General features: G+C 47.1%; 1 protein-coding gene across 2 annotated transcripts in view; it reads left to right on the top strand.

Annotated features, from left to right (window-relative positions):
- igsf3 (immunoglobulin superfamily, member 3) overlaps positions 1 to 20139 on the top strand; it is an 82425-nt gene that overhangs the window by 49431 nt on the left and 12855 nt on the right. For both annotated transcript variants that reach the window (XM_074659125.1, XM_074659124.1), the window contains exons 4-7: positions 2138 to 2557; positions 6440 to 6826; positions 9283 to 9690; positions 13270 to 13695. In XM_074659125.1, coding sequence (XP_074515226.1) covers positions 2138 to 2557; positions 6440 to 6826; positions 9283 to 9690; positions 13270 to 13695 — 1641 coding nt within the window. The remainder of the gene's footprint in view (positions 1 to 2137; positions 2558 to 6439; positions 6827 to 9282; positions 9691 to 13269; positions 13696 to 20139) is intronic.

Raw genomic sequence — 20139 nt, 5'->3', positions numbered from 1 at the left:
CAGACCTCAAGCGTGCTGATTTGTTGTCTTTGCAATAACAATCCCTTAAGAGCCCGAATAGCCAAATATCTTGACAAAGCGCTCCACTAGCGTAAACCCACACAAAGCACTTCCATTTTTTTCTGGCTTCTGAAAGAAGACGGGCTCACAGTCACCACATGGCAACGCAAGAAAGCTTCTCTCGGCATTATTCGCTCAATTCATTTCATCCCGGCCGAGTTTAAATGGTTGACTGCTGTCCATTGTAAACACTGATTATATATTCTCTGTTTCTTACGCATTGTGTGAGTACACATGTGTTTTTGTGTGGCTACATCATGCATAAGCAAGTAATGCAGCCTCAAACAGAGGTCACTCACTACATGAATGATAGGGAGGCCAGCTGGGGCTGCACAATTAATCGAATATTAATTGCAATCATAATTAAAGTGGCAGTAGGCAGAATATTTTTGGCATCATTGGGCAAAAAATTCCACAATAACCTTTCAGCATATTGTACATCAAGTGTTCTGAGAGAAAATTAGACTTCTACACCTCCTCATGACTCTGTTTTTAGGCTTTAAAAAGCCTGTGATGGGACACTTTGGCCAATCCCAGGTCATTTCAGAGAGAGAGCGTTCCTATTGGCTGTGGTGGGCGGTGCTTGGTATTTCCTCAACTTATCTCAACATGATTGCCGGGTCACAAACTTTCTAATTTTTATAGCTAAACAGTACACTGCAAGATGTTTCTGAAAACATTTTATGCGAGAAATAGGCATTACAGTAACAGAATATTGATTCATATTTGATCAGCGCTGCCTATGTTGACCTTTGGATTGGAGTTTGTGAGTGATTGACAGCTGCTCAGAGACGGCAGGGCTCCAGCTCGGCTCTGATTGGTCTGTGAAATCTTGCAGACGCCACTAGAAGCCTGCAATGAGGAGAATATACCGATTATCGGTCTCATGCGCTACTGTCAGGATATGGTTTTATAAACATCACTTTTTTTTAATCATATTTGCACCATTTCTACCCACTGCAGCTTTAAATGAACATTATCGATTGTGATATTGACGTTTAAAATGCGTGCTCCACTCATAGAAGACTCAGCTGCATATCAAATTAAGCGCTTCCTAAACTAAACAGCCACCAGGGGGCGATTGAGATGTTTTTGCTTCAATTTTGGGGAGCTGTCAGACCGCTGTGCACGGACTCAACAGCAGCAGACTGTGAAGGCCAGCCACACACATCCAAACACAGCTGAGAGAGCTAACACTCAACATACTGTAACTTTTTTCTTTTTCTTCAATCACGACCTTACAACCTTTCTTCCTTTTAATTGTCATTAATGCATAAAGTTTTGGGATCTTAGGTCAGTGTTATTTATCAGTCTCTCTCTTCCAAAAACACCCATACACAGCGGCGCCCTGATTCATATCCAAAAATACTCCCTTAGCTCCTTTTTAAGAGTTATATACGTGTTTATTTCCGTCGATGTGTGTGAGTGTATCCAGCATACTTTCTGAAATGATCACATCTTGATGTCTCTGTTTGCGTCCCTGCACTTGACTGTCCCCGTCTTTCATCTGCGCTGTTCTCAGCCATCTGGCTTGAAGTCCGTCCTCTGTTCTCGGCTGTATTGTAGATGGAAGGACTGGGATGAATTTATTACAGCAATTTTTTTTCTTAACTCGCTGCTTGTATATTTAGTATGTGTGATCAAAAAAGAGTTTAATGAAAGGGAGAGCGGCTGTAAGATGCCGGTTTTGCAGCTGCTCTGTTTGCTATAGCAAAACCAAGTGGGATGTAATCAGTCTGAAAGAAGTGCCAGAGAGGCCTCTGGAGGCGTCTGGCTGTGTGAGATAGAGGAAAATACCATCAACGTACGATGACATGTGAAAGTCATGTATGGGGTGAGGAAATAGAGGGCAGTCACCTTAGAACAAAAAAGCTTGGTTACATTAACACCTTTTCCTCACACTGGGGAGTAAATCAGATTTTGAACCGCTTACAGCAGAATGCCTGTTTATTTTCACATCCATAATAGTAGGCATAGTCCTCCAACAGCAACACATTTTACATTTGTTTTGATAGACAGGTAGAGGGTTCATGCTCTGACTTTGAGTGCTAAATTTCTCTTTTCTTTATTTCTGCAGTCATCGCTGACTCGTTGACGGTGACAGCTCCAGCCCAGACTCTGTCCAAGGTGGAAGGCGACACGCTACAGCTCACCTGCGAGGTGTCTCGGACCACCCTGCAGCACACTCACTTGTCTGTGGGCTGGTACCTGCGCTCCCCAGAGGACGCGGCCGCAGCGCCTCAGGAGCTGGTCACCTTGTCGAGGGACTTTGTCCTGCGCTCCGGGGGACCGTACCGGCAGAGGATGGCGGCGGGGGACCTCAGGCTGGATAAAACCAGCGCCACGTCCTACAGGCTGACCATTCACAAGCTGCAGCCGGTGGACCAGGGCCTGCTGTACTGCCAGGCTGCCGAGTGGATTCAGGACACAGACGGCAGCTGGTTCGCCATGACCCGCAAGCAGAGCGACAAGACTCAGCTCCGCATTCAGCCCACTGGTGAGTAAAGGGAAGAGAGAAAAAAAAAAAAAAGGGAGGGTGGGGGGAGAGGGTAAAGATGCTCTACTCTTAGGTCCCCCTTGTCCTTTTTGACAGACGCACATGCACGCACGTGGGCCGGCTTCCTCTGATTGCTGATCAGTATCTCGCACTAAGCTCATTAGCTTACTAAAAAGGGGCTTAACTAAACCTCCACAGACTCCCCACTTTTGTATTTGTGTCTGTTTGATGGGAAACATTACAAGCACATCCGACAATAATTTAACCAGCTCCAAACAACGTGGGTGTTTGACGGCGGGGGGGGGACCTAACCTATGGCTTCAACATGTACAATTTCCTGGCAACGAGTTGCCCGGGGATCAGAAGCCAAAATATGTTTCTTTCAATCACTCCGACAATTACACCATTCTAGTTCGTGCTGGAGTGCATTAGTGGGAGAAACCGTGCTGGTTTAGTGCGGTTGCCAACTCTGAAGGAGGAGATTGTGTAATGGAAGGGAGGAAGGGAATTACCAACCGAGGGAGGGAGGGGTGGCGGGGAGACATGAGTAAGTAACAAGGGGCGCACGATAAAAGTATGTGGGAGAAAGAAAGGGTTTGTCTGGGGTGGCTCATTGATGAGCAGGCCTCATGTGATAACGATCTAATAAGCTGTCAACCTCAAGACTTGATGGAGCAGAGACAAAGACGACTTTACGACTCCTCGCATGTACTTGTAACCCCCCGGCCGACGTGACCCCATCACGTCCGCTGCTCTGTATTCCGCATACATAAAGCATCTCTTTGTATGCTTCCAAGAAAAGGGCCAAAGGAGACTGGTGATAAACCGCTTTGACATTAGCTCAATTACCAATGCAGCACGCAGTGGCGAGTGTCTCATGCCAGTAAATCACTTCAAAGTGGAATCGTTTTGCCTTTCTCCATTAAGCATCAGATCCGCTCTGGACCAATACAACTTGATGGTGCCCCAGATAGTGCTGGGTGAATGAGAAAGGAGAGTGGAAAGTCAGATGTAAAGCGGGGTTTGTCGGATGAGTTCCTCGCTACTTCGGGGAGGAGACAAAAGGCATAAAGAGCTCCCCTCTCAGCACCCTTCGTCACTCTCTGTCTTCTCTGTAATCTATAATGGATGGAGGTGTTGTTACGCGACAAAGAGAATACGACAGAGTCGTGCCGCTGCGGCTCTCCAACTTGTGCGTGGACTTGATTTCTTCTCGTGTAGCTACTCACTTATTGCCTGATGCGAGCACAACTTGCATACCTTTAGGCTGAACTCGTGTATTTGATGCTGCACCCTGCCCATGTGCATATCTGACAGACGGAGAGAGGAATTTAGAAACGGAGAGAGAGCAGCTCCTCCATTAGGCTCCGATTATAAAAGATGGAGTGGATCTCAAGACAGCCCCATCACTAGCTAATAACCCACAGCCGGCTTCAGAGAGAGGAGCAACGGACAGAATCCTAATGCACACGTTGCTCTCAAGTTTTTACCATCTTTTTCTCTTCTCTCACCTCCTCCCTTGTTCCCCACTCTCACATCACCTCTCATTTTCTGCAGTCATGTCTCATCACTGCATTTTTTTTCTACTCTGTCCCTCAGACTTCCTCCTTAACCCTTCGTTACTCGCCCTTTTAGTACTCTTTTTTTCTCTAATTAGCTCTAAACACTAACACATGCAGGACCTGTGGGGCTGTTTTTGTTTTTTTCATCACTCTCTGCATCCTGAAGTCTTCCTGTAAAAATGCTCTTAATAGAGCTCCATGCTGAGTGGTGACCAATCCCTGTCAAATCAGGTCACGGCCCTTTTAGCTGTGCTACCCTTCCTTCACCATTAATCCCACTCAGATGTCATAATGCAACGTCTTGCTGTCCTTGTTGTAGGTGCAGCAAGCAGTCTGCGGGCCTTTCTCGTCACCCCTATGCCATTACGTGTGTGTGTGTGTGTGTGTGTGTGTGTGTGTGTGTGTGTGTGTGTGTGTGTGTGTGTGTGTGTGTGTGTGTGTGTGTGTGTGTGTGTGTGTGTGTGTGTGTGTGTGTGTGTGTGTGTGTGTGTGTGTGTGTGTGTGTGTGTGTGTGTGTGTGTGTGTGCGCGCGCACGACTGCTGCAAATAATGCTTATTTATATCAATTATTCTAGTGATTTTTATTACTTAATCAGTCCAAAATCCATAGATATTTCATTTACAGTACAATATAAAAACTGATAGTAATAATAATAATAATAAATGTATATTATGTATATAATATTATTTATATACATTATAAAATATTAATAATTAAATTACGGCTGTCAATTGATTAAAATATTTAATTGCATGATTGTCCATAGTTGACATGGTTGGTACCAATGGATTCCTTAGGTTTTTATAGTTTCATATGAACTCATATCATATCTTCACTCTAGCTTTAAAACGGAGCCCGCCGCAACCTACAAATTGCAAGTTGCATTGATGCATTAAAGAAATCAGTGGCGTTAAAACGAATTTGCATTATTATTGCATTAACTTTGACAGCCCTAATTTAAATAAACTACTATTAATGATAATTAATTATTAAAATATATTCAAATCAATTTAATAAATGAATATAGAAATATATATATAAATTAATTATTTTATGTTGATTGATTTTTTCTGCACAAATTACACATTCCTAGATACACCACTATGATTTAAAGTATATGCTGTTTGTCTCTCAATAAAAGACGCTCAGCATCCCTGTTCACAGGTCTGTATGTCACTATATGTGTGTGTGTATGTCAATATTTAGTACGTGCATTCATACGTTTGTGTAAACAATATTCCTCTCCCTCCCACCACAATGCTCCCCTGCGTAATGAGCTCTATACCAACGGCAGGCTTTGAACTTTTCCACATGAGTGTGTTTCTCAGGAAGTCGGTTTAAAGTCTTTGTAATTACAGCTCGGGGCTGCCACCTCACTGAGGGGCAAAGCAGCAGTCTCCGATACGTACCGTGCCTATTTTCTGGAAATTAATACAGCAAATAAAGCTGAACTCACAGCCTCACACACACACACAGACACACACACACACACGTGCAAGTACAACCGCACATGCGCCGAGTATAATGTGGCCAAGTGCAAGAGCTAGCACTAGCAGTGTTTACTTTGCCTGTTATGACTCTGTGCAGGAGGAGGGAGGAGGAGGAGGAGTGAGGAGGAGGAGGAGGAGGAGGAGGAGGAGGAGGAGCGCCTGACTCTGGTTCAGACTGCTGAAGAGAATTTTAATTAGATGTGTTTTTTTATTGCAGAGGTGAAACCAAGGGGGTAGAGAGAAAAGAGCTCTCTGAAAGATCAGCGTTTCACCAGAGTGATGCACCGCGTGACCTCGAGCTTCTCTAGTTTCTCTCTCTCCCACCTCTCCCTGACCACCTCAAACCCCACCTCTACCACCCACCCACTTCATCAATCTGCTCACTCTCTCTCCTTCAGCGTGCAGGTTCAGCACCACATATTGGATATTAAGAAAAAGGCAGCAGTGTTGTGCATTTCAATTGTAGCCCACTTTTAGACATCAGTCCTGTCTTAAACATCAGAGAAAAGTTGTTTGGGAACATAACAGATATCACCTTCTTGAGAGAGAGATCTCCCACACACCTACGCTCTTTCCATTCTGCTGCTTTTATTTCAAATCTAGTGCTGTATTCAAGGGTTTTGTACGTTTACGGGTAGTGGATAAAATTCTTATCTTACTAAGCTACAATGATGTGCAACATTTCAAAAGGGGATTTCCTTTTTTGTTTCATATATGAGTTATCAAACCAAGCTTTTCCTATACAATACATTACTTTTTTTTGCAGCCACATTTCTGATTGTTCTACTAAACGTTACTTGATGGTTCTCTCTGTTTACCACCCCCTCAGATCGGGACTTCAGCATCCAGGTGAGCACAGAGCGACGGTCCTTCACGGCCGGTGAGCCGCTGGAGCTTCGCTGCACCATCGAGGCCCAGAACGTCCCAGAGCGCTTCTTCTCGGTGTCGTGGGTCTTCAGCAGCTCACCGGTGGCCGTGGTGGGCCCCAGTGCCGTGCCTGTCCTGGGCCCCGATTACGTAACCCGGGAGGCGGCCGGGCACATGACTGTGCGCAAAGAGAGCACCAACGTGCACTTGCTCAAGCTGCAGCACCTGCGCCCCGAAGACGCCGGGAAATACATCTGCCGCGTGACGGAGCGGGAGAAGACGCCCACGGGTGACTTCATCGACCGCAGCAAGAGGTCCCGCAATGTCCAGATCACAGTCCAGCCGCTCAGTGAGTAATAATCTGCCGGCGAGGCCACTGGCTCAGTTGTCCTGTCCTTAGTTGTCAATTACACTGAGAACGATGAGCTTCTCATCATAACCGTTTTATCTTCATGCAGGCAATATGGAGCATGCCATGCTGTGCTCCTCTCCAGCGTTTCTCTCTCTCTCTGTCTCCCCCTCTCTCTTTCTCCAAGGTGGCCTATAACAGATAGCTGCATGGCCTCTATTGTTAACTGGGAGTAAGAGGGGAAAGGATAATGCTACTCTTATTCCTGATGTAGTTTCTGTTTCTTGAGTGGATTGCTAAGGGATGGTAATGCAGCATTATGGTCCTTCCCATTTCCTTGGCTTAGCTGGGAGACGTGGGGGGTGGGGGTGGGGTAACACTATTGTGGGATAATGGAGAGCAGAAGAGTCTGGACTCGAGGAGGCTGAGCTAACAACCATGAAATTAAAGCGTGGAGAAAGAAAAGAAGCAGAGAAAGGCGCCCGGCTCTTCAGGGCCCTTTAAGTGGCTCCCCGGGTTAAATGAATGGGCTCTGCTGGGGCAGACCTCTTCAGCTGGGTTAAGCAGGGCCGGCCGCTGGGGTCGGTGTCAGGTTTTGCAGCTGATCGATGCAAATTTACAGATTTTTCTTCATCTCAATGGCAGCAGAAAAATGCCCCATTCCACCAGGTTGCTTCTGCTTCATCCCCTCTCTCTTCCTCTCTGTACCTCCATGTCTCAAAGGACTGGAACAGTGTGTGTGGAGCCAGCTGCTACCAGCAATAATAAAACATAATAACCAGAGAGAAGTATCTCCTCTCAAGCAGCCAGCAGCCACCTTATCCTGACCGCTCCGCACCCCCTGCTAAATCAGCCCAAAACAATGGCCCCGAGCCTGCAGCGGTCTCCAGGGAGCCTCTCTGTATGGGAGGTTTTGTTTTTCCAACAAAAGACCTTAATGCCCCATAAAGGATGTTTATAGGGTTTACACAGGATAATGGCTGTGGTTATTGGAGGAGAACTTCCATGAAATACAGCAGAAGTAGTCAGGCAGGCATGTATTTGATGCACAAACCGTCCTCTCACGCCGGCGTTCTCACACTCGCACACCATTTCAAGATGTGCTTCATCACTCTAATTGGGGGAATTGGGTGAGAGTCGGTAATAAGGTGCGACAGGGGTTAGAGTTGATGAGTCAGAGGCAGGCCGAGGTGACAGCGAGGGAAAAACAGAGGTAAACACTTGTGACAAATCAGAGTTGATGGATGAGTTTACCTTTGCAATGAGAGAAGGGGGGAGAGCTTACATGCCACACTGAATCTGTCATACAGGTGAGAAAGGACAAGTGCAAAGGTAGTGGAAAAAAGAGAGGGGATATACTGTTATAGAGAGGAAAAGCATACTGCAGTTGAAAAAAAAAAAGAAGAAGGAGCTGGTGGGGGAATTGTGAAAATTAAAAAGAAAGGGAACGTTAGAGAAAAGCAAAGCTGTCCAGAAAACAGACAGTGTTATAGGAAGGAGGATGTATGTATCTATAACTGTCTAACAACCCCCTCTTCATGTCAAAAAGTGATAGCATACAATATGTTCTTAAGTGTGGAAAAGCTGTTTCAATGAAAGAAAGGAAGAGGAAGAGGAAGGCTTTTTTCCTTTTGTTCATTTGAGCGTGATGGAAGTAAGAAGCCAGTTTATTCCATATATTCACAGAGAGCCCGTGCTTATTAGGAGGGCCGACGAGCTGAGAGGGAAGCAGCAGAGCTTGGCCTGAGGGGCAGAAATGAAAAAAAAAAAAAAAAAAAAGAAGTGTGAAACCTTAAGCCACACGCCCAAGAGATAGCTGCACTGTGGCCCCGCAGGGCTAAAAGAGCTTTTGGGTCAACCAGAGCTCCATGATGTTTGATGGACGCTGAAGTGATGAGAGTCGAGATGAGGCAGAAAAACAGAGGAGAAGAGCACAGTAAAGACTTTTATCCTCCTCTTCTTCTGAAGTGCCGCTGTGATCTTTTCTGTGCCCGTGTGGACTTGGTCAACAAGCCACACAGGGTTCAGAAAGAGAATCTCAACCCACACTAACTCAGCAGGGCCTCCTCCCGGGCTGTCACTCTGATGTGCCCGAGGCCAGTTACAAAACCGCGCTCTCACACGCGCTTTTGCATGCGCACACACACACACACACACACACACACACACACACACACACACACACACACACACACACACACACACACACACACACACACACACACACAAGCATCCGAAAACTCGGCACAGGATTGTGTGATACTGCACTCCCGGGACCGGGCTCGTTTTATCGCCCCTGGCCTCCTGTACTCTCTGAATGTTTTAACACACAAAGTGTGATTCTTGTTGTCTCTGGGAAGGAGTTGAGATTTTGAGGAACTTTTTCTTTCATGTGTCCCACCGCTATTCAAGCTGACCTCCACGTCTCCCTTTCTTTTCTGTCTTCCCTCTCTTAGAGAGCAACATCACCGTGTCATTGTCCAGCAACTCTTCGGAGGTCCTTGAGGGAGATGTGATCCAGTTGACGTGCGCGGTCTACTCCACCACGGGCCCCCTGTCTGTCGCCTGGCAGTGGATAGACAAGGAGGTGACTGGACCGGCCCTGGAGGTGGCCTCCGTCGATCGGGAAGGCGCCGTATGGCACAGCCCGTCCTACAGAGAGCGCTCCAGCTATGGGGAGATCCGCGTGGAGAAGGTGCGGGCCGACACGTTCTCTCTGTCCCTGTATAACGCCTTACCTGGGGATGAGGGACAGTACCGCTGCACAGCCACCGAGTGGCTTCAGACCGGCACTGAACCAGAGCTGAACTGGGAGAAGATAGGAGAGAAGTCAGCTACCAAGACAGTCACTGTCAAGACTGTTGGTAAGTTACTGCGACCTAATCTAACCTCAATATAGTGTATATTCAGTGAGGCACATTGTGGGGAGGAGGGTGCAGCCCCCCCTGCTGGCCAGAGCAAAACACATTAGAAATACAATTTTACCTTTTTAAAGCAGCAGTAGGCAAGATTGGGGCAAAATTATTTTTAAAAAAAAGTAATTTTTATAAAACAGTCACTATATCCTGACAGTAGTGCATGAGACAGGTAATCTGAAAAAAATCATGTTCCTCTGTGTCCTCCGGTGCTCCTAATGACATCTGCAAGATTCCACAGACCGAAGGAAAACAACCAATCAGAGCTAAGCTGAAGCCTTGCTGTCTCTGAGCAGCTGTCAATCACTCGCAAACTCCGATCAAACGGTCAAACTAGGCAGCGCTGATCAAATATAAATCAATATTCTGTTACTGTAATGCCTATTTATCACATAAAATATTTTTAGAAACATCTTGTAGTGCATTTTGATCGAAGTTTGCGAGTTATTTGACAGCTGCCTCTGTTGAATGAACAACCAATAGGAATGCTCTCTTTCTCTGAAATGACCTGTGATTGGCCAAAGTCTCCCATCACGGGCTAGATTTTTGAAATCCTGAAAACAGAGCCATGAGGAGGTTCAGAAGTCTAGTTTTCTCTCAGAACACTTGAATCACAATATGCTGAAAGGTTATTATGGATTTATTTTGCCCAATGATGCCAAAAACATTCGGCCTGCTGCCACTTTAAATCATATCTGATAAAAAATAATTTTAACAGCTTCTGTTCATGTGCTTGTGAATGCATTATTCTGTTGTGGTTCAAATGTGAAAACAAATCGACAAACATATATGATTTTCTAATTCAGTATCCTGACATGACTGCGTGCCCTTTGTCTCTGCTAAAAGTTTAGAGGTGCTACAAAACATGACTCAGTAACTAAAATAGGCTATATGGATAAAAGGGATCCATTAGATATCAGACTACATTATGTTATGTGTAGATCCCCAGGTTCACCGGTTCTCATGCTGTGTAAGTAAGTGTTAATCAGCCTTCACATGCTAAGCCTGTATGTTTAAGATGAGCAGCCGCTGAGCTTGTCACAGGTTTCCTTGATCATATGGACCGTACTGTTTATCCTGCCATAATATTATTTCCACTCAAGGTTCAGATTTAACCGCAAAGAGTGTACTACATCTGTCAGCTGATGTTTTCTACACATTAATATGTGAACGCAAGTAAAGAAAATACCTTCCTGTGTGTAAACCCTCTTACGAGACAGTGTGTCTGCACACATGCACACTAAATCAGAGAGAGGCATATGGTTTGTGATTTGCTAAAGACTGATGAACGGCACAGGCAGAACACGCAGTCCACAAAGTAGAATACACCATGGTTTATTCATGCACCGCTCAGGGGAAAGAGCTATTATAACAAACACACACACTCACACCACCTGCCACACATCAAGAGCAGTGCTTCCGTGACACCCGTCATAGGCGCACACACACCAATATGGATTAGCCAGAATTATTAGAATGGAAATGCAGTGGCAATGTGTTTCACAGTCTGTGGGTCTCCTCTGTCAGTGCTGAGTTAAGCTGAACATCCTCGGTACAGGCTGAGGAAGCCACTGGAGCGGAGCAGTGAGGAGCTGGCAGACCAGGAGCTCAATACACACATATACTGTACACACACGCACACACACACAACCAACGGATTAACTCCCTGCAGCAGCACACAGCGGTGCTGCAGAGAAGAGATGTCGGTTTTTAAGTGGCCATTTGTTAAGTTCGGACAACAACAGAAACATTAGTTTGAGGAACAAGGGACGCATTATGCAAATCGGGAAATAGGAGTCCGAAGCTGCTCGTGTCTCTTCGGCTACGCTCCTCGAACGTCTCCTCCATGCTTGTTGATCAAAGGATTTTTCTAAATGTGCGCTGTTGTGTGACGGTCAACGTGTGCGTTTCACCGCGTCTCCGATTTCGGTGCTCGTTTTTCTCACTTTAACTTCCAACTTCAGTGTTATTGGACCTAAACCTGCCATGCAGATAGAGAACTTTTTTGTTTCAACTTTCTTATCTTCTGCTACTTCTGCCTTATTTCTTTAGTCCTTAAACCTAATGAATTAAAAAACTTGTGCTCCAGTTTCCTTTGCTTCACACACTGACCCGTCCTCTGAGCGTACTGCTCTACAGACTTGAAGCTCAAGATATTTTACTGTATATGGTCACTGTATCTTAATTTAGATCATAGACTCGCTGTGCTCGCTAACAGGACCTGGAGGGGATGGGAGAGGGATGTCTTCTGGGAGACTTGTGTTTCTGTTGCCACAGTGAAGACAAATATGTTCGGTAGAGAGTCTTGTTTCCAGCTGATTGGCTTAAGGGGCCCTCGGGGTGTCTGGTGTGTGCAAGTGAGAAGCCTATATACGCACACACACACACACCAATGTATAGTAGTCCCCCACTCAGCCACTAGCACTTTGTACAGTGAACGAAACAAACGCATTCATGTTTATTCACACAAACAAAAAGATAGAGGAGTTGTATGGGGAAAAATGGATCGGCGTGAAATCCTCTTTTCTGTCACAGAGGCAGGCAGACAGTGAGGCGAACGGATGGATGGAAGAAGGGAGATGAGAGATATAGAGTGAGAGGGGAGAGTTATTGTCTATTAGAGAATTATGTCCCCAGGCGGCCGTCCCAAGTCTGGACAGAGAGCCATCGATTACACACCCTGAAGGACACCGGGGGTGATGGCTGTCAGAGGGGGGAGAGAGAGGGTGAGGGACAGCGGGGGAAAGCGACGTGGCTGTTGACAAGAACATAATGGAGAAAATCTGCAAAGTCTCAAGGAAATGAATGATCAGATCTGGCAGAAATCAGACTTCATCAAACACATTCCACCTCCCTCGTATGACCATCTCTCATATTCAATCACTCACATTCATTGAAATGCCCTGAAATAGGCACAGCAGGGCCGGGTTGTTAAAGGTCCGTGGAGTCTGTCTCTCTCTCTTGACTCCCTCGCTCCCTGGTGTAGATGTATCTTGGCAGTAACATATGGACTTGGGTGAACGTTTTTAGTTTAATGAGGATAGTTTAGACTTGGCAAGGAGTTGGGCGTAGATCGAACATCGGCGCTTAGAGGAAATCTCTCCCCTGGGTTTTTTCTTTGTTGCATCACCCATTAATTTTGAGGCGCGCTCACACAGTCAAGCGCTCAAACTCATACTTGCACACGGTGGCACATGCACACACATGCATAAGCTAAATCGTTGTCTTTCGGCGCTTAATGATAGAGGAAAAATGCATGTTGAGAGTCAGTGCACTTTAAGTAAATACTGTCTGTATTTGTTCCAGCAGGGGGCTTTGTTCCTCTCTGTAGCTATGCTTAAAAGGAAAGTTCCTTCCTGGAACTGATTATGAATCCCCACATCATTCGCTGAGCTTTGAGCTTTCGGAGAACAGACTCAATCACACACCCAGGCTGTGTTGTGCTGTTACATGCAATCAGCGGTACTCTGTTTGAAGGGTTCATCATTAGTCAAACACTTCCTAACATTCTCTTCTTCCGCTTTCTAGAGTCCTCCTTCATGGTGTCGGCCTCGTCGCGGACGCCGTCCGTCACCTTCGGAGACTCCTTTGACCTCCTGTGCCTGGTGAAGCCTCGCCACAACCCCCGCGTGCCCACCTCCGTCACCTGGCGCTTCATGCCGGCCAGCGCAGAAGTCGGCGACGAGGATCAGGGCGAGTTCAAGGACCTGGTGACTTTCACCCGCGAGGGCACGCTGCAGTGGGGCGAGCAGCTGCTGGGGCTGGGCACCCGCACCACGGTGGACCGCTCCCACTCCAACACCAACTTCCGGTTGTCGGTGACCCGGGCGGGGCGCCGCGAGGCGGGCAAGTACCAGTGCACCGCCGTCCTGTGGAGGAGGAACTACGACAACAGCTGGAGCAGAGTGGCCAACCGCACTTCAAACCTGCTCGGCATCAGCGTCCTACAGCCAGGTAAAGCTGCATGGCTGCTTGCCAGGCAGACACACACACACACCTAATTGGAACGGACACAGACCAGCACACAAACAGGGATAAACACCGATTGAGACACACACACATACACATCTAGTGAATTCAGCAGAGCTTAGAGGATGTCTGCCTGCTCTAATTGCTCTTAGTCTCTGGTTTAGACACTAATTGGAGTGTGTGTGGACATGTGTGTGTGTGTGTGTGCAGGGCAGGGTGGAGTCTCCTAATGGAGCGCAGTGAATGGATTGCTAAACATCCAACAGGAAGCGAGAGAAAACTGAGTGAAAGAGGTAGAAAAGAGAAGGGAAGCAAAGGACGGAGACAGAGAGAGTGAGAGAGTGGGATAAAGAGAGTGAGCGATCTGTCCTTGAACCTTTCTTTTCCTCAGCGGAGGCATTAAACTGTCTACACCGCCCCTCATTGGCCCTCTGCGCTCACACACATACGCAGAGAAAAACCCATTCAGACACAGCCCAATTAGTGGCTGAACACGAAACAACAAACACAAGCGGACACAAACACACACACACACACACACACACACACACTCACACTGGCCCAATTTAGCCCAGCCTGGTGTGCCTCAACAGTATGATGCTTCATTTATTCAGGTGAATGTGCCTGAGGCAAATATTCATCCCGCTGATAAAAGACAAAAAAAAAATAAAAAACCTCCACCAATGTAGTCTGGCTTTCAAAGCGGTCCAGCAAAGCATTATGGTAGCTGAAGTGCCAATGGGGTCCGGATTTGTTGGATTTGGCGGGAGGAAATATGAGCAAGGTGCGTGGGAGGAACGAGAGGAAGGTTTTCAACTTCTGAAATGTTTTTTTCCGGTAACGTTCTATTTGTGACCGTGAGTATGAATAGAGATGTGCGAGAGCTTCGCCTTCCATGTTCAGGTGGGGATAAGTAAGACGCCGTATTGAGTTGAGACTGCGGTGGTGATCAATAACACTTTAAAAGTGAGGCGGTGGAATGTAGTCACAAGTACGGTATAGATAGTCTCTCAATCCCCGCTGCTATTGATACAGAAACACATGAATGATGTAAACACACACACACAGAAGCACCCCCAGTTCAGAGACATTGCTCTTACTTGCTTGCTTGACTGACTGTGCTCTGACCTTAACCATTCACGCAGAACACACAGAGGGTCCCCGTGGCCCTTCAGGAGTTATTTGGAAATCGACTTATCACCCTGAATGCTCGTTTACCTTTTCCCCCTCCTGTGTGCAGTTTACGTTGTTTATCCTTAACCCGAAAAAGGGCACACACATTTTGCAGGGGAATACACACCGGTTCTCCTCCTCCCACTCCCGTCTCTAGCAGCGTCTCCATGACAAAGTGATCAGTTACCTTGGTAATGCCATCAGTAACCGTGACGATGTGATCAGTTGCCGGCCAAGAGCCAATCAGTAACCATAACGGTGCCATCATTCTGCGTGTAAGGGCACTATCTCGCAGGGGAGGGCGAGTGAGTAATTCCTTTATCTCGGTTCGGTCCCGGTCATGCTGCGTTCGTCTCCTCCACCTTCTGTGTTATTCCTTTTTTTTTTTCAGCTGTGCACCATTCAGACCTTCATTTAGCCTGATGATTCATTTGTCAGCATGTAGGACGTCTCTCTCTCTCTCTCTCTCTCGCTCCCTCTCTGCCCCACGCCTCTCTTCCCCATCTGCTTTTTTCCTCTCTGTTTTCCTAAATGTTAACCACTCATGGCTAAATAAGTGGCTGGCATTTTCAGCTCCCCTCTTCTCAAAGAAGAAGTGGGATAAAGGGGAGTGTGTGTGTAATGAGGTGTGAGCAAACACGGCATCTGACCAGATTCATAATTGAGAGGCTTTAAGTCGTGCTTCCAGAGGTACCTGCTCAATATGCATAAGCTGCCTCGCCAGCATTACGTGTGCACATACATACATACATACATACTTGTGTGCATGTCTTGCATGAATGCCGCTGCAGCCGTGTTTATTGTGACGTTCCTCTGAGAGCTTCCATGTGCTTACTGTGCATATTATACCTCGCTCCTCATACCCGGCGACTCAACAGCAGAACCCTTTCCCCTCAGCTTTCTGACGGTCCATTACGCCACCATGTTGTATTCAGAAGAAAAGACGTGCATGCGTGTGCCTTAACACGAGGAGGTTCGCTGAAGGTACGGCTCCTCATTAAATTATTGGAGGACTTCAAAAGCGGAGAGTGAAAAGTAGCATCAGAAATAGCGCCCCTTGATCCAACATCCGTGCATCCCAGATTAGCAGAAGCGAAGTTGTCGGATGTTGGACGCAGATAAAAGCAGGACCGAACCCACACAGAAGCACTCGGCCGGTCAGCGCAGCGTTCCCTCAGACGAGCGAGGTGCCTGCAGCCCAGCCCAGGCCTACTTCCTGTTCCAGATTGCATTAGCAGCACACTGCCTGCATGTCTGTGTCCAAGTCCCACGGGTCATATTAGAGGAGTTCACCACTACATCTACACGCATACAGTATTTTTATGTTCGTTGCGAGGGCAGCCTGGTGCTGGAATTATCCACCACAGACTTCATGCACAAACACCATCATGTACACACAAACATGCAGTGTATACACACTGGAGGGGGGGGGGGTTACCTCCCAGAGCTCAAGTGTAATTATCTTATGCTAGAACACGATTCAATATCATCCCTCACAGCAGAGGATCCCCACAAACGCACACAAAAACAACATAAACATGCGGTAGTATACAATTCCACATACAGTGGTGGCGGCAATAATATTAGATTTCACCTGATTGAGTTTTCTCTTTGTCTCTCCGTCTGAAACGCAATAATGGCAAACACATGTTCAGCATGGAAGATCACCAGGGAAGCCTCAGTCTCTACAACACAATCTAATATCATCTTCTCATAACTCAAACACACACTCATCATTTCTCCACCACACACACACGCACACACAGAGAGAGAAAACACGCAAAACTAATTATGCTGAATCTCCCTAATGGAACCGGAGTTTAGATTAATGATGGTTTGGGGAGTTCAAGACATTTTTCTCATCATTCGAGTGTGTGCACGTGCACATTTTGTGCGCGTGTGTCTGGCATGAGGAGTGGGATATTAAGACCGTCTGGTTATTGGCTGAGCTAGAATGATGGTGGTGATGATGGAGGGGAGGGGAAGGTGGGGTGTCCCACTTAGAGTTTCTCCTCATCTCATCCTCACACACCTACGCATGCCTGGCTACCTTTCGCTCACATGATCAAACATCACGACGCAGGGATGGATGCCTTTTTTTTTTTTTGGTTATTCTTATCCCCCTCTCTTGTTTTGCACTCTCTCTCTTTGAATTAGAGGATATATGCCTCCTACTTTCTCCTACTTTATCTTGTCCTGCCTCATATGCTCTCGCCGTCTCTCTCTGATAGCTCTTGAGGGTATCTTCCCATTTAATATGGGCTGGCACAAGCAGATGCCGCATGTGCTCTCCTTTCATGCCAGCGAAGTACTTGCCACCCAGCCGTTATTGATAGCGTTGGCGTCGCCGCGGCGATTGGAGATTCCTGCTTATCAGCGCAGGGATAGGAGCTGCCTATCTTCATTAAGGCCCGTCCTATCGCCCCTCACGTCCTCCTTTTCTCTCGCTCCCGCTCCAACGCTGTCTTTTCTACATTTTGTTCTCGCTCTTCCCCATAAGTCTCTTTTAATGTCTTCTTTCCCCTTCACTCTCACTTAGCTGCATGTTTCCCTCCTCGCACGCCCCCAGCTCCTCTCTCACTCTTGTGATTTTTCAATATTTTATAATTCCCTGCCTCTCTCCTCCTCCTCCCCCTCATAATTCTCTCCATTATGTTTACATTTTTCATCAAATAGCTTCTTCACCATTGTCCGTGTTTCATAAATAATAGGGATATGGCAGCCGTGCTTGTTTGCACACAATAGCGCCTTTATCACAGTGTTATTGTTCGTGTCGGGGTTGTAAATCTTTTCTGCGCCCTGTTTTTTCGGCTGCAGCCGGATATAGTTCGGGTTTGCCCACAAGCTCACCTGAGGCAGCACTCTGTGTGTTGCAGACATGCCCCGTCCCTCCTATTTATACAGTTAGTGTACATGCATATACAAAAAAACAGAGTGCACTCGCTGCGTTTTTGTCTGCTGCACGCGCACATGAACACACGGGGTCGTAATGGGTGATGAATGAAGAGCCTTTGAGGGGCGCACTGAAACAGAAAATAATTTCGTGAAAGATTTTTTGATTAATCACGCCTGTTTCAGACATTCAAGGTCAGGCTCCTTCCCTGTGTCTTCTTCTTCCTCACAAGGGCAAACCCCGACGCTCTCTCTCTCTCTCTCTGATGCGAGAACACAGGCACATATTTCTGTCAAATCCAATTCAATCTGGGCCTCATTTCCTTGTCCAGCCCAATCTGAAGACACAATGAGATTCTCTGTGCTGCGTCTCTCTTAAGCACCTGTGTGTGTGTGTGCGCGCGTGTGCACGGCACGCGCGTGCACGGCACGCGCGTGCACGTGTCCTGCTGCTGCTGTAATTGAAGTCGTAACTCAGAGCTAGCTACAGTGCTGCTGCTCCCCATGTAAATCAGCGGCTAATAGTAGAGAGCAGAGCAGGAGAGGCTCGGCAGTGCCGGCTCCTGAATACACAGAAGCAAGCAGCCTCTAGCCTGCACTAACTGAATGACCACTGTTCTCTGTGGTTTAATGAGCATAATGTGTTTTATGCTTATTGACAGACCCCCTCTTTCAAACACACACACGGCTCGATCTGATATGTCTTTATGCTCTCCCCCTCCGTGCCAGCTTCTTTTAGGGCCATTAATCTCCCAGAGTTCCCCTGCCCTGACCTCCTGTCTCACCCCTCTCTTGTGCATCCGTTTTCCCCGTTGGGCCAACCGGCGTCCAGCGATCACTCACTCTCTCAGACAGACAGGCAGGAAGTAGGGAAAAGTGCAGTCAGTGCATCAGTGTGTTCGATGGTAGAGATGGAGGAGTGGAGGTTGCATGTGTGTGTGTGTGGCTTTTGTCTTTGGTGTGTTTAAGGCTGCCGGTTCGCGCACAGATCGCCATAATTAGCCCGGTCTTAATGATATTGTAGTGGGAGTTGGAAAGGGGGAGGAATGAGGAGCGCTAATATCCCACTGACACAATGGGATCATAGATACATCGCAGTCATTAGCATGGAAATTAGGCTCCCGGTTCAGCAGAGGAGACACTTTTCAGTCAGGGGAACCCTCGTCGCCCTCTGACGAGCATGTGCTCTGATCTGTGCTCCCTGTGACGGAGGTCCAGTGGTGTGCACAGTTTTGTGTGTGCGTAGTTGCAGAGGTTTGCAAGGAGCAGCAAGCCAAAGTAAGCCGTTCTGCAGGGGATCAGGGCGTGTCTAAAGCCCTCAGTCCTGACATGCTCGGGGTCCTGGCCGTGGATTAGCCAGTGGCTGTGCTAATGCTAACGCTAAAGGCGGAGCAGGCAGCCATTAAGACTATAAGTCCTCTGGAGTGGAGCTGGAGAGACTGCCTGCTGCTTTCCCAAAATCCCTCCAGGAGCATGTTCTCACTTTCTGTCTTTTACATCTCTCTCATCTTTTCCAGGCTCTCTTCCCCCCCCTCTCTGCACACTCTCTCACTCCTCAGCTCGCTGTTGGTAGACGCTCGTGAATATCCGTTTCAGTTTCGGTGATATATCCCTTAACTCTCCCTACTTTTCTCCCATCATGTCTCCTTTAAAGAACCTCATCCCTCTCCCTGTGTCTACCTTTTTCTACTTTTATTCATCCCTCTCATCTCTTTATGTCTCTTTTCTCCCTGTCTTTTCTCCACTCTGGCCTCCTTTTAACTAAGTGGAAGCGTTACATATCCGCGGCCCAGTGGATAGGATGTCAGCTCAGTGGTCATTAAGTGCATATTAGACCATGTTTAAAAAAGAGCCAAAATGTTAGGCGGATACCCCACCAGCACCTCTAGTGTTCGCACTTAATTTAGGCCTCATAAATATGCACGAACCCACAGGTGAGGCCGCTGCATATTCATGTCGGTGTCAGGCGATTAGACGGGACGTGATCAGGAGAGATTGGGAAACGCAGAAAGGGAGTGATGATCGGTCAAAACACCGTGATGTGATGAAGGGGGAAATGAGAGTGGAGGGTGAAGTGGACATTTCAACCCGAACGTTTAGAGCCAGTCTTGCATTAAAAGACTTCACCTGGAGCAGCAGCATGAGATACGAGATGGGAAATGAATCGAATCTCCTCTCTATACAAAGAATAAAGGATGACATTCTTTGATTTACTATCTCGGGCTGTATTCTCCTCCTCTGAACACCATCGGCCAAGCAGTTTCCGAGCTCCTTTGAAGTAAAATTTTATTACAAGCATGTGTGTATGTGAGAGAGAGAGAGAGAGTTGTAGTTAGTGTGCGCTGACATGCCACAGTAGCATCC

Source organism: Sebastes fasciatus, chromosome 14, assembly GCF_043250625.1.
Source record: "Sebastes fasciatus isolate fSebFas1 chromosome 14, fSebFas1.pri, whole genome shotgun sequence".
In the NCBI taxonomy this organism is placed as follows: Eukaryota; Metazoa; Chordata; class Actinopteri; order Perciformes; family Sebastidae; genus Sebastes; species Sebastes fasciatus.
Note: the sequence above shows the minus strand (reverse complement) of the source record. Positions and strands in the feature narration are given on the sequence as shown.